Below are 15,075 nucleotides of genomic sequence, written 5' to 3'. Positions count from 1 at the left end.
TACCAGCAGGATTCGAACCCAGGTCTGACGTCAGAGCCAGCCTCCTTCGATTACCATAACCGAAGTTCACGTTTCCAGGTGGATCACTCGTCTTGAAATCATCACACAGCATGTCTATTAATCTGCAGTCTAGTTCTAAGGTACCTTAATTAGAGGCATCAGAGAAACCACATGTACACTGTTCTAATCAACAGAACTAGTCCTGCCCTCACAGGGGTGTCTGCTGCGATTATTGACTCGTCGCCACTTGTCACTCACCTAGTTTCAAAAGCAAGTCAGAAACTGAACTAATGAGACTACAGGAATGCTTACTAATTAAAATCTTGTGGGAAAGTTTTCAAATAACATGCTGTATTCAGATAATAACAGCTCAAGATATAGAAAAAAACAGTTGCCAATTAGGAGTTTTTAAAACTTAATTACACAGTCACGTAGTTAAAAACCACATCCTTGTATGATTTTTAAAGACATGAGACTAAGGGATAAATTGGGAAACAATGTCCTGGTGGGGGCGGGGGGTGGCAAAGTTCTGGCCCACAGCTTGCTGCCTCTCCCTCCGTAGACTCGGGGCCCGCCAGGCACTCAGCCACCCTCTCCAGGGCTGTTTCCTCACTAGAGGGGCAAGGGCTGCAGACCCCTGTCCGCACCTCCCTTCCAGGGAGAAGGCCCTAGACAAGGTCCATGCAAGCGGAGGTGCTTCCTGGAAAGGAGGCTCTTGGCTGAAACAGTGTGTGTGTGGGGGGGGGGGTGTGGGCGGGGGGGCGGCGGGGGGAGGAGGTGGTCGGCAGCCTGGCTCAGTGGGCACAGATGCCTGGGACGGATGATGCCAATGACAGGATGGCCCAGCCAGCCAAGGGCACGAGCCCCTCCCACCCTGACACCATGAGACTTTACATCCACGTTTACGATGTGGCTACCAGGCTACCAGGGTCTAACTGAACAAGGAAAGATGGCACATGCAGAAACCGAGGTACAGAGGGGCTGAGTATCTTGCCTGAGTTTACAGAACCAACTAGAGAAGCCAGAATTCAAACCCAGGCAGTGGCCCCTGGGCAACACATCCTGTGGGTCCTGTCAGCATTACAGCTCAGGTCAGCCACCCACCCAGCCAAGAGCTTGATGGCAGCATCGCCCTGGGCTCTTCCCTGAAGACTCTCCCCAAACCCGTGCCCTGAGCCAGGATGAGCTGGATGCTCTCCATCTGCCCAGTGTAGGTGTGTCAAGCTGCCCAGCTACCCATAGAGACCTGGACACTGGCACAGGAACTCGGCCAGCCAAGTGGGCAGAACCACCCCCTCCAACCCAACACGTGGGGGCCTGGGGCACCAGATTCATCCCACAGGCAGTCCAGACTCCCACACACAGCAGCCCCCCTCCCTGCAGAAGCCTCAGCTAAACTCTCCCAGGACTAGGAAAGCTTGGCTTTCAAACACCCCTGGGATAGCAGGAAGGAGTATCAGGCCAACAGGGATCAGAAAACCCCTCTGGGGCAATATGCCACCATGCATTCCCCACGGGTAAGGCAGAAAAACTCTTTAAGCTGAAAACTCTATCTTAAGTATAAACACTTACATGCCAAGTCGGAGTCATGCCCATGGAGGGGATACTTTACCTACATTCCGCTTCTTTGGAAAACAAGAGAGACCCAAATAACAGCTTCTTAATGCAGACTGATGGGGGGCCTCCTAAGTCAGCAAGCACAGACAGAAGACAAGCCTCAACAGCCTCTGCACAGGGAGGCCTCATGGGGCCTCATCTGCCTCTGCGGGCTTGTCCGTGAGGTCTGGACAGCCAAGCTATGCCTTCTTCCTGATGCCCAGCCTTAGGCCCGGAACTCAGACCACCCAAGAACAGCCTGGGCTGGCTCCTGACATCAGCACTTTGCGATGTAAAGGTTAAGGAGTGATCACCAGCCTAGGCAATCAGCACCTTCCAGGCTGAAGCAGCAGCTTTGCAGCAGCGAGACAGAAACCTGCCATTTGTAACCTACTGGCGACTCGGGACTGCGGTTCTGAGACCAGCATGACTGCAGTCGACCTTCCCTAGAGCCAAATCTTGGGCAGCTTTGGGAATATTAACATTCCAGCCCTAGCCATGCTGCGTCACAGCTACATCCACAGAACACTGCCTGTGTGAGGGCAGGAGGCATGCAAACAGGCAGGGAGGGAAGACTGATGACCCCCGGCTCAAAATGCTTCAGGCTTCTCGGCCACAGCCCTGATACTAATGTGCAGCACCAGGAATTATACTCCACAGAAAATATGCAACATCATATATTTGTCAAAAATCTCTCATATACAAGTACAATGAAAAGCATGAGGCTTTCACAATAATATCCTGTGGGGGAAACAAAAAGGAATACTATATATTTATTAAACGTCTCCCACCGTGGCTTCCCAAACCAACCACAGCTCAAGTGGATCACCTGTGACAGCAGGCAAGCTGCCTGCGATAAGTGAACGCATAGGCATGTGTTCCGCCCTCCGGTGCCTGTCGCACAAGAAGGGGTCGGCAGCGTCGTAAGACATCCACGCCAGACGCTGCTGAGCGACAGCATCTCTGGGCCACTGAGCAACCTGGCCAAAAGTAAGCAGTCTCCCAAACTACCTAAACTGCTACTCTACCATCAAAAGGTTCACAAAAAACTAGCAATTTCCAGAGAATTCTTAGAGAAGAAACGATACCAAGCATAAGAATAGTTTCCTGGTGATACAGGTAGACAATTCAGGATCTGAGGCGACCTCTGAAGCATCCTTTTAAAAAGAACCATCACTGGATATTCCTAAATTACAGAAAGATATAGAGGCTTATGTGTGTTTTAACTATGTTTTTGTAATTGATGAGAAATATACTTTGGTCATTCATATGACAAACATATATTTCTCATATATATTTTGTCCTGGGCCTTATTTCTGACTCACAGCTCTCCAAACCCTTGGATTTTCTGAGCAGTAAGAGCCACAGAAACATCTTTTGTTCTGCTTGGTATCTTGTCCTCTGATCCACAAGGTGAAATGGCTGTCCTGTTACTCACGACAAGCTCCTTTCCACCACTGCTGGGCTAAGGAGGCCTTTGGAAGTGCCTGCAGATCGGGGCTGGTTGCAAGGGAATCAACCATGAATAGAGGAGTGCAACCTTCAATCCCATCCCGTGATTTCCTCGAGGGAGAGGGGCTGGAGTTTGACTCAATCACCAATGGCCAATGACTTGATCAACAGTGTCTATGGAGTGAAGCCTCCAGAAACCCAAAAGGACGGAGTCTGCAGAGCTTCCAGGTTGGGGAACTGGAAAACGTCCATGTGCCACCAGGCTGGGCCCCAAGCACCAGGAGGAGAAGCACCTTTGTTTGGGACCTTCCAGCTGCTGCTACGTGTCTCTTCACCTGACTTAACTTGTATCCTTGAATATCGTTTGTAACAATTCAGTAATCTAGTAAATAGATGGGTTTTCTACTCTAGCTAATTAACTGAACCCAAGAAGGGGTTCGTGGGAACCTCTGATGTATAGCATGTTGGTCAGAAACACAGGTGACAGTCTGGGCTTGCAACTGGCACCTGAAGGGGGGAGTGGGGCGTGGGGAGTCTGCGGGACTGCGGCCTTGCCTACAGGGCCTGATGCATTTCCAGGTGGGCAGTGTCAGAACTGGCTGAATGGCAGGACATGCAGCTGGGGTCTGGGCACTGACTGGTGGTGGAGGGGAAACTCACCCCGCCACCCACACACACACACCCCCCCACACAGCTACTGGAAACTGGGAGTAGAAACCTTCACTGACTGTATTACAAAGTCTTAATTTCCTTTTTTTAAATTACTAGTTTTCTGCTGGTTTGCTAATTTAAGTTATATATACCTATAAAAATTTTAAACTTTTTAAATAAAATTTTCTAAGTAGGCAAAAATAAAGTAGTATTATGAACCCCGGGTGCCCATCAGTCATTCAATGGCACACTCAGTCAATCTTGTTCCCTCACAATTTTTCAACAGTGGTAGTGTCACTGTGTCCGTAAATACTTCAGTTTATATCTAGAAAAGGTAAGAATTTTCAAAAAACATAACCACATGGCCATTACTGCCACTAATTAAAATTAATAATGATGCCTTAAATTCCATCTACTATCCAGTCCCTATTCAACTTACCCCTAATTATTATTTCTTAGGTCTTTCTCTAGTTATTTTGGTGGCAACTGTGAACTTAAAGGGTGGCAGAACACCATGTTCACATCCACAGACCCCAGCACTCAACAGGGTACCTCGCAGCCAGAAATGCTCAAAAACCTTTCGAAGGTGCTCATCAACTGTGCATCTCTCAAAAAATAAAAAGCAGGAAGTCCTTCAGTTTACAAGGATTCTGGGGACTAGGAGTGAACAGATGTAAATGCACACATTTTGATGAGGCTACCATTTCCCCTCATTAAGGCCAGGGCCTGGAGCTGGGATCTCACAGAAGAAGGTAACTGACACATGAGAAAAAGAAAGGCTCTAATCATGAATTCTTAGATGCCCTTTATTTCCATAGTCTGACATGAGATTGAGGTGTACCTCACAGTGACCAACATCTTATGTCTGCCTCTATAGCCTTCTACCTCTTTCTGCTTAATGACCATTACTAACATACCAAACCTCCCTGACCCTCCGTTTCCTCATCTTTAGAATAGGGATAGTTCTATCCCTGGGCCGTAACACACCATCATGCCCAGCACTTGCTCCAACACAAGACCCACCCACAGCAGAGTCTGCAGGATGCAGGCCAGTGCCTTGGAAGAAAATTTCAGAAGCAATACTAAAGCAATGTAATCTCCAGACACAAAATCAAGTGGGACAGAAGTGGAGGGTGAATTGGGAAGTTAGATAAAATTCCCAGAAGAGTCAAAAGTTGGCCAACTCTACGTGATGCCAAGCGACGGTGAGAGCCCAGGGCCCTCAGGAAGCACTGCGTCCACCAGAGCTTGGAGGTACAGAGGAAGAAGACTCTTGTCTCAGATAAACAGACACAAACATCTTTGAGGCAAAAAGCAGACACTGGAAGATGTATTTCACATATATTTTCCTTTTTATCTATGCACAAGAGTGATAAATGGAAAAATCGATATCTAAGTCTAAAAGAGCTCTTTAAATAAGTAGAAAATAAAAATGTTAACTGATAAGAAACCACCATGTCACAGTTCAACGGAAACTGTTTTTCTTTCCAGGTGGTACATAAGATAGTGGTTTTACAAATAAGAGCATCTTAGATTTGACAAAAAATGGTATATTCCAGACACAGGGACACATCAGTAGTCACCAGAAGTGAGACAGGAAGGAAAACAGGTGCATCACTTACTGTGCAGGGGGATGGGAGTGGGAGAGTGGGAGTAGGGAATGGAGAAAGGGGACAAGCCTTGAAGGTCACAGAGCAAGAGCTCACAATCTAGGTCAGGGGGGTAGCCCCTGAGGTAGGAAGGACCAGGGCAATGACTCCAAGGCCTCCCACACCAGGCCAACCAGCTCAGCATCCAGGATGGTCACACATCTTCGCACACAGGAGTCAGCATTCATTTACGGGTGTCGCTAAAGCACAGGCCTTTACTTCTAAAGTTCCCACAGGGTGACTCGTCTGAAGTGTGTCCCCATTCTGGAGCAGCACCCTTCAGGAGGAGACATGCTTCCTTTCTGGACGAGCCCCTGATGCAGAGATGAAGAAACCTTGAATGGTGGCTCCTGAGTCAGAAGTCTTTAAAATGACCTTTCCTCTGCAGCCATGTCCACGTTCTGGTTTTTTATCCAGAAACATGTTGGCAGCACAGCACACACCATACCCCAACAAGGCATTCAAGACCCCATTCAAGACCCCTCATGAATGCCAATAACTACTATGAAAAGCGGCTGATGCTCTTGCTTGAGAACTCCCTAAAGGAGCTGCAGGCAATGAAATCACATGTCCACTTAATTCCCTACAAATGTCACAGATTACAGTGCTTCAACACAACCCCACTGCCAAGAACAACCTCTCCAAAACCCGGGGACAGGCAGGCCCCTAACCTCCTATTTCCTGCAGATGAGAAAACCACAAGCCTCCCCACCCACAGCAACTCACAGAGACTATATCCCAGTGGAAACTCCGTACAGGAGCAGGTGCACAGGGCCCAGCGGGACTTCTCATTAAATGGTGATGTGTGTGGAGACCACTCTACAAAGGAGCCACTAATTGAGTGGTGAGCCTGACAGTGGACGGGGATGTTCACCCAGTTCAGCCAGCCCTGCAGACGAGCTCAGAAATCACACCACGAAGGCTGTGGCATGAGCACAGGCCACAAAGTCAAGCAACACATTAACCTGCAATACCTAGCGTGGTCCCCAGCCCGAGGCGGGAGAGGGTGAACGGGAGCGTGCATTCTGTGTTAACCAGGAGAAGAACACTCCTCACCCAGGACTCCTTGAGGAACAAGAACAAAAGGCCCGAGAAAGAGAAAAACAATTATCAAATACCAACACATATACATGGAACCTAGAAAGATGGTACTGATATTTGCAGAGCAGAGACATAGACATCGGAACAGACTTGTGGGCACAGCTGGGGGGAAGAAGGAGAGGTGGGAGGTATGGAGAGAGTAACCTGGAAACATACATTACCATATGTAAAATAGATAGCCAATGGGAATTTGCTGAATGACTCAGGAAACTCAAACCAGCTCCCTAACAACCTAGAGGGGTGTGATGGGGAGAGAGGTGGAGGGATGTTCAAGCAGGAGGGGACATGGGTAAACAAACCTAAGGTTGATTCATGTTGCTGTTCAGTAGAAACCAATGCAATACTGTAAAGCAATTATCCTTCAATTAAATAAAATTTTTAAAAAAGAACGAAAGACCTGACCTTGCCACAGGATAGAGGAAACTCCACCACTGACAAACCAGAGGCCACAAATCCCAGAAAGAAAACAGGCTCAATATTTAGCAAAGGAAATCAAGGCACAGAGAGTGCACCCAACAGGTCAGACACTGAAGCTAGAGTTGCTCCTGCTCTGGGTCTTGGCTCAAACGTGCTCAACCTGCAGCTTGCAGGCACCAGCCCCTCTGTTTCCTGCAACTGGCCCTCCCTGGCCCCTGACCCCTCGGGGCGCCCCTCTCTCCTCTGCACTCAGCCCCTTCTCACACTACGTCTTTTCACTACCTATCACCGTGTTTGGTCCCACTGCCCCCAAGGTGAAAGTTTCCCAGGGGTTGAGATGATGTCTCCGTTCTATTCACTGCTGCTGCTAAGTCACTTCAGTCGTGTCCGACTTTGTGCCACTCCATACATGGCAGCCCACCAGGCTCCCCTGTCCCTGGGATTCTCCAGGCAAGAACACTGGAGTGGCTTGCCATTTCCTTCTCCAATGCATGAAAATGAAAAGTGAAAGTGAAGTCACTCAGTCGTGTCCGACCCTCAGAGACCCCATGGACTGCAGCCTTCCAGGCTCCTCTGTCCATGGGATTTTCCAGGCAAGAATACTGGAGTGGGGTGCCATTGCCTTCTCCGGTTCTATTCACTGCTATAGCCCAAACACCGAGGAGTGCCTGGCACACAGCAAGTCTCAAGCAATACTCATCAGAAGAATCGATGAGAGGGCCCACAGGCTGTTTTCGTGTCTGCTCCTGCCAACAGGCAGCAGAGACTTCAGGACAGACAGAAGCCTGAGGACAAGAACACGGGAAACATTTCACACAGCAAATGGTAAGGATGGAGAAAGGAGCTAAACGGAATGGCCTCCTGTGGAGTATTGCTGGGGGTGCATCCTCTCTAGAGCACCTTCCAGGAACTTCCCACCATCAGAGGATCTGGGCACTGGCAGTGCATGAAGGAAGCCTGGAAAGCAAGGGCCCCACCCCGCAGGGAGGAAAAAAAATCAAGTTCATACTGACCACAGTTCTTAAGTGAGGGCGAACCTGTCCCCGGGAATGCCTGGTAAGGCCTGTCGACATGGTCACAGCTGAGAAGGGTGGTACCACGAGCATCCAGCAGAAGCTGTTAAATATCGACAGTGCACAGGAGAGCCCCCTGCCCCCAACAAACGTCATCTGGTTCAAAATGCCAACTGTGCCAAGGCTGAGGGGCCCTGCATTAGAGTGACCACTGCCCCCAGGCGTCCCCATCCCTGCCAAAATGCTGGTCCTCGTTTGGGCTCTGGAAATTCAGCAACTCTCTCCCTGGTGCCCAGGCCACTCCTCCTCTCAGAGAGTCACTAGGCAGGACCAGGTAGTCAGTGGGAGGTGCTGGGAGGCCAGGTGGGCAGACCAAGGGCAGGCTGAGTCACAAGTGACCAGGTAGCCCCTGTAAGAGTGGGGGCAGGGGCGCAGGACTCCCAGAGCCGAGAAAAGCTATTGGAATGTAAGGCCAGGAGTGAGATTCCATGTGACGGTTTTGTTTTTTCAAATCCAGCCACAATGAATCATTGCCATCTTTGTCCCGGCATGCTAAGAAACCCAATCTGTACAAAATGACACTTGCTTCCTGGGCCTATAATACTGGTCATGACTAAATGCAGAAATGCCCAGTGCCTCAGTCTGCCCTGTAGGAGGCAGATGCAAGCAGGAGCCTGGGCTCGGGAGGTGGAGAGGGCGGTGCTCCTCAGGGAACGACTTGTTGGCTCTTTATGCCTGTGGGAGAGGCTCTCCTTCCTGACTGGACAGATAAACTGGACAAATTTTACTAGAACCTCCATACTGGGGGTTCATCCTTCAGGTCAAGTGCGTGGCCAAGGTCAGAGCATCCTCACAAAGTTAGGAAAACAAGGTCAACTCAACTTGGAGTGCAGGAGTGTCTGTAGGAGGCTGGCACCAACATGTTCGACATAACTCTCCCCATGGAGGAGGGCTCCCCGTCTGTGCCGGGTCCCACCAAGGAGGCGCCAGAGGAGGTGTTGGGAGGTCCTCCCAAAGGAACCACACCATAAGGCAGCGTGGTGGTAAGGATGTAAGGCCACAGTGGTGGGACAGGCATCCCCAGTAGCAACCTGGAATCAAAGGCTTCCTCAAGGGGAGGCCACCCTTCAGGTCAGGGCAGTAAAGGCTGGGCCAACACTTGCTCTGATTGAAGCAGTGTCTCTCCAGGAGCCATGCTCAGCATATCTAAGGACAACCATGGCAAGGGCACAGAGGCTGGGTCCAGGAGGCCCTGCACTGGGGGTGGATCAGGGAGCAGGGGTCCCAAGGGAAGAGCGGGGCAGGTGGGGGCAGAGGGGCTCCAGAGAGGGGCGCTCATTTAACATCCATATGGAAGGCTCCCACCATCATGAGCTATGTGACATGGCCATGGGTGTGCTTCCACCTCGACATCCGTCTGGCTCGTAGGACAGGGGTCATGGGGAGAAAAGAGGAAGAACAAACAGGGGGCGTGAGCTTGGCCAGTTTGGGCTGTTTTCTCACCCCATGATTTCTGCTGGGTCACTAGGAGAGTTCACAGATTTCTCCCAGAACACCTTGCCTTCTCCACAGGATCTTGGCCAGAACCTGGCAGTCAGCCTCTGTGTGTGCCTGGTCTCTGCCCCAGGCAGCCTACCACCTCCCTCCACTAAGCCAAATGCCACTGGATTTGCTAGAGGTTTAGGCAGCAGGGCACTGCCTGTCTTGAAATCAGCATCTTCCCAAAGTGACTTCTCAATCCCTAGAGATGTCAGAAACATGAGTGGCAGCAACAATAAATTGTGAGTGTGAACGTGTGTGTGTGTATATAAAATCACGTAATTATAAACAATATATAGTTTCATATACATAATTATATACGTCTCCCCTTGCCCCACCCCAATTGTTTTTCTGCTGCTGCTGCTGCTGCTCTGCTGCTAAGCCACTTCAGTCGTGTCCGACTCTGTGTGGCCCCATAGATGGCAGCCCACCAGGCTCCACCGCCCCTGGGATTCACCAGGCAAGAACGCTGGAGTGGGCTGGCATTTCCTTCTGACCTCTTCTCAAATACCCCTTCCCCTGATCCAAACAGGAGACCCACCTCTCATCAGAAGTTGGGATGGGAGACTCAAAAGGGGCCTGAAGCCTCCACACAACACTAACAGCTCCCCAGGCGCCCCGAGCCCACCCTGGGGTCCGGATGGAGCCCAGGCAAGCCAGCCTGCTCCATGCTGGGGACAGTGGGCTCTCTTACTCTCACCAGGGGGCTGGGGAAAGAGCCCCTCAGCTCTCGCCATCGGTCACAGCCTGCTCCTGTCATGTGTGAGCCCCAAGGCGCTCCAGAGGAGTGACACTAATATTTTCTTTAGAAAAAAGTTTCCCTAGAGAAACTTTGTCAGATTTGCCATTTGTCAGATTCTCTCGCTGTACAGTGGCTTTTCCCAACTCCTGCATGCTGGATCTCAACTCCAAACCTTCCTTTCAAGTGGAATTTAGCTGACTAGCTGGCAGGGTGTGGCCTGGGTCTCCTTCTCAACCCCTCATGGACATGCTCACAGATCTGCTGATGTCCATGAAAGCACGCGGCAGCCACTGTGTTCCGCCTCACCTCCCACATGTGGGTGATGACAGCCACCTTCCCTCCTGCCAGGAGGAGCAAGCCTGCAGGCGGAGGGTGAAAGGGGCACCTAGAGCCTGGTTGTGGGGGGGACCGGCATCCTCACCACAGGAACCCCACTTAGGGACACAATCAGCGGCACTCCACTGGTTTAAACAACCACCAAAGAAAGACATGTCCTGCACCCACTCTCCTGGTGGCTTCCCACAGACAGGAGCCCCACTCTGACACCACAGCTGCAGACAAGAGAGCTGGCATGTTGCCCAGACCACTTCTCAAAAAGGTACTCTTTGATGTCACTCAGGGTCATGGTACCGGCCCAAATGAACCAACCAAATCAACCTGGGAGGAATGGATGAAGGACTAAAAAAAAAAAAAAAAACCTCTAAAGAACAAGATGACAGTTCAATATATTTTCAAGAAGATCCTAAGCTTTTTCCCTCCCCGCACCCAACCCTAGACACCATCTACTCAGCACCTACTATTTGCCAACAGCTACTAAGGGCCTCTAGTCTTTAGCAATAAGAACTATCCCTATTCTAAAGATGAGGAAACTGAGGGTCAGAGAAGTTTGGTAAATTAGTAAAGGTCACTAAGCAGAAAGAGGTACAAAGCTAGTCTAGTCTTAGTACCAATAAATGGATCCATGCCATTCTCCTTAAATGTCTACCGCCCAACTCAAAAAACACCAGTGGTTCCCTATGGACAATCAAACAATGAACCAACAAGTCAGCTCAGCTTGGCATTCAAGGCCCTTTACGATTCAGTCCCAAACTCTTTCAATTGTACATTCTCATATTCCGCTACAAACGTACCCACTCCAGCCAAGTGAGGCCCCTCCGTACTCTTAAGAAGAGGTCAACCCCTCTCCTAGAAACCCCCTCCATACCTGACCCAAAGGCGCCCAGCTTGGACCTCAGGGCAGGGACTGCAGCACCCGCTCACAGAGGAAAGGCAAGGGGAAGTGACCAGGACAGGCCCTGGTCAGGCCCTACGAGAATGCCTTCCCTGCCTCCCAAGGGTGTGGGAGCACACACAATGGGTCCTGGGCTACACACTCTGTCTCTCAGGAGAGACCATTCTTCACATACTAGAAAACCCTTCCCTCGCCAACCAAAAGAGACACACTTCACCCAGAGGTACATTCATTCCAACAGAAATCCCTTCCTTTCTCTGCAGCTCCATCATGCCAAGATACCAAAGCCCAGAGGAGGCTTAACATGATTAAAATTTTAAAGTATTTAATATGCTCAAAGGCAAGGCATCCTTGAAGTGCAAATCATCAATTTGGGGGAAAGAGAGAAATATGGGGGGAGGGAAGGCTCTATGCAAAAGTAAATAAAATATAATTTCAAGCAATATTACACACAAAGGTCAGGTTTGTGCATATGGTCAGGTTGTATTGACCATACAAACTGAACTTCAGCATTGAGTCCTGATTAGGGCAGTCTCTGCTCCTACTGAGTTGATTAAACCTGCATTGTGAGGTGAGTGGGTTCTCTGGGTTTCACCTGATGGAGAATAACCATCCTCAGAGGGGTTGTTCAACAGGCAGGGCACACAGTGACAAGCCTGGGCCGGGTGCTAAAGCAGCAGAAACTCTAGTCAGGCTCCCATCAGACAAACAACCCCCCCAGAGGCTAATTCTGAAGCCTGGTACCCTGTGGAAAATGTCAAGGTGAAGAGAAATTGACTAATTAGAGCCTTGACTTGAATGGTACAAAATACGAGAAGAAATGTAAGTCCACTTACACCTAAAAAACTATAGCTAGTATTTAAGTTCTGCCTATACACGCATACTACCTTAGCAGTTTTATGCCCATATTTTACAAGCCAGAAAATCTATACATTTCCTTTTATCGCAAGGATGAACTAAATTTGAAGAGACTTTCTAGTCTCTGAATCCATGGAAACAACTCAGGAGGGAGAAAAGACCGTGCAGATTTAGATTCTAGACTAAGAAATTCAGGACACAGGTTCTATTGACTCCTCCAGAAACGGTCTTAGGGTGTTCTCTTTAATATACAAGTCCAAGCTATGTTAACGAGTCTTCTCCAACTTCAAAAACTATTCCATGTACACAACTCTTCTTCAACGGACGAACTGCCAAACCATTCTAAGGGCCAGGATTAAATTTTATGGTTCATTGACAAAAAGAATAGAATCCCAAAATCATCAATCCATGTACAATTGTTCATTTCCCACATTTTTTTCTATGTGGTCTCTGAAGCTTCCTACTGCCGCCTGGCCACAAGGAGTTCTAGGACTATTACTTTTTTTTTTTAAGGATCAACTGGAAGACCCTTCAAAAACCATCCACCAGCTGAAGCCCACCAGGGAGAAGTCAACCTCTCCAGATGCTAATGCCACCCTGTTGCTGTTTCCAATCGCATGTGCTAATGAAAGCTGCAGACCAAGGAAAGGGGATCACAAAGCAAGACTTGTGTATTTGGTTTTCTCTCACATGAAAGGCAGGGAGCTTTGCCAGGTCTCACCAGCACACCAGGCTACATGGACCTGCAAAAGCACCGTTTGCTGGGAAGCAAAGCTTTTGAAATAATTCCAGTTTAATATGACCACAATTTTCAAGGGTGCACCGCTCTTTACCATTCAAGGATGAACAAACTCCATGTAGCTAAATAACAGTTCCTTGAATTAAAATAGGGAAAAAATAGGGCTAAGAGAACCTGTCAGCTCAGAAACAAGCTAGGCCAATTCTGCACATGAGAAGACTTTTCCTTTTTGCCCCTCTAGATATAGCCTAAGAAATTTACCATGAATCAAATAAGACACCTGTTTCCATCTAATACCTTCAGCTGAGAATGAAGGAAAGAAGGACGGACAGAAGGAAACCTCTGAAGTAGCCAGGCCTCAGAGTTGACGTTTACGGTCTGACTTTAAGGCTACAGTCTCTTCATCCAGTTACTAGCGTCTTGCTTGTTCCCGGATACCATTCTCTGGTTCCAGTTCAACCCATGGTCCACCTTCATTAACTCAGAATTTCCTGGATTTGCGCTGACACTAAACGTCACACTATAGGGGTTACACGGTGTGGGGTCACTTTCAAAGCCTGGTAGTTGCCAAACACGACAAACCCCGCTGGCGGCATGCGCACCGCCCAGAGCCCCGCTCTCCCAGCAGGATCGCAAGGCCAGGCGCCCTAGGCGGTCCATTTCCTTCCTAGAGCGGCTGGCTGTGCAGAGCGGCTCACGCGGTCCCCACGGCCCAACCCCTCGGCCCTTGGAACCCATCTAGAACACACTCAGCAGAAGGACCACCCCACTGAACAGGAGCGAGGGGCTGGGAAATGCGGGCGCCGGGGGCCGCGCTGAAGGGCCGGCCGAGCCGGTCAAGGCGAGCACCGGGGCAGGGAGGGGACCGTCGGGGGTGTGGGCGGCCGGCCTCACCCGGGCGCGGGGGCCTTCCGCCTGCACCGCCAGGGCGGTCTGTTCCGTCGGGCGCGGGGCTGGCTGCGCCCCCGCCCCCAGAGGAAGAGGGCCGAGACCCAGAACTGCCCCCTCCCCGCGGCGTGGCGAAGAGGGGGAGGTAGGGGGGCTGCAGTGGCTGGTTTCAAAGGGCTGAAAAGAAACTTGGACTCCTCTCTCCCAAGGTACGTGACACGTTGGAAAGGCAGCCGCCTCTCTCCCTTCCCCCCACCCCCTTTTGTGCTTCCCAATACTCTCACCCCCAAACTTCTCACCGCAGGGGACTGGGCTCCCGGCGGCCGGACGACACTCAAATTAAGAGGAGCAGAGAGCGGGGACAGGGGGCGACTAGAGGCGTCAGCGACCCCAGCCCCTGGAGCTGCGCGGGGTCGCCCCCTCCCGAGCCCGGAGAGCACCGAGCGGCCGGCGGCGCCCCCAGCCCGAGGGACTCGGTCGCGAGGCCCAAGGCGGGGGCGGATGGCCAGAGCCGAGATCCGGGCGGAGAAGGGCAGGAGGGACCAGGAAACCCCTCGGTCCCCGGCGGTGCGTCCGAGCGAGGGGCCTCGGCGGCGGGGCCCGGGCGCATGGGCGCCGGGGGTTCCGGGGGCCGGGCCGCGGGCAGGCACCCCACTCACCTTCCTGCCGGCGCCGCCGCCCGCGCCCGCGGCCAGTGCGGAGCCGCCCCCCGAGTACATGTAGTAGGCGATGCCCAGCACCCACAGGAAGGCGAAACAGAGCAGCATCCGCGAGCGCCGCCGCATCCTCCCGACTCGGCCGCCGGCCGCGGCCGCTGCTCGCGAGTCTGCCTGGGGCCGCGGCGGGCGCGGGCCGGGGAGGAGCGGAGGAAGGGGAAGGGCGCGGCGGCTCCTCCTCCGGCGCGGCTGGCGGCGAAGGCGGCGCGCGCCCAGCGCCCGAGCTCCGCCCCGGCCGGGAGCGCCGCGCGGCGCCAGAGCAGGAAGCAGCAGCCGCGGAGGCGGCCAGGGGGTCAGGGAGCAAAGGGCGACCAATCGGCGGCGGCTGCGGGGGCCCGGCGGGGGCAGAGGAGGGGATTACCGCGTCTCCACGGCGGCGGCTCGGGTGCCCCACGGGGAGTGCCTCTGCCGGCCGCCGCCCGGCCACCCCTGTGAGTGACAGGTGGTCGCCGGGGCCCCGGAGAAGGCGCGCACACGTGCGCA

The 15,075-nt window shown here is 51.8% G+C and overlaps 1 protein-coding gene across 1 annotated transcript in view; it reads right to left on the bottom strand.

The window, feature by feature from the left end:
• Window positions 1-14,740, bottom strand: part of GALNT2 (polypeptide N-acetylgalactosaminyltransferase 2) — a 186,176-nt gene extending 171,436 nt beyond the window's left edge. Inside the window, exon 1 of the mRNA NM_001193103.3 lies at window positions 14,536-14,740. Coding sequence (NP_001180032.1) covers window positions 14,536-14,661 — 126 coding nt within the window. The 5' untranslated portion in view covers window positions 14,662-14,740. The remainder of the gene's footprint in view (window positions 1-14,535) is intronic.
• Between the last annotated feature and the right edge of the window lie 335 nt (window positions 14,741-15,075).

The sequence above is a fragment of the Bos taurus genome, chromosome 28, assembly GCF_002263795.3.
Source record: "Bos taurus isolate L1 Dominette 01449 registration number 42190680 breed Hereford chromosome 28, ARS-UCD2.0, whole genome shotgun sequence".
In the NCBI taxonomy this organism is placed as follows: Eukaryota; Metazoa; Chordata; class Mammalia; order Artiodactyla; family Bovidae; genus Bos; species Bos taurus.
Note: the sequence above shows the minus strand (reverse complement) of the source record. Positions and strands in the feature narration are given on the sequence as shown.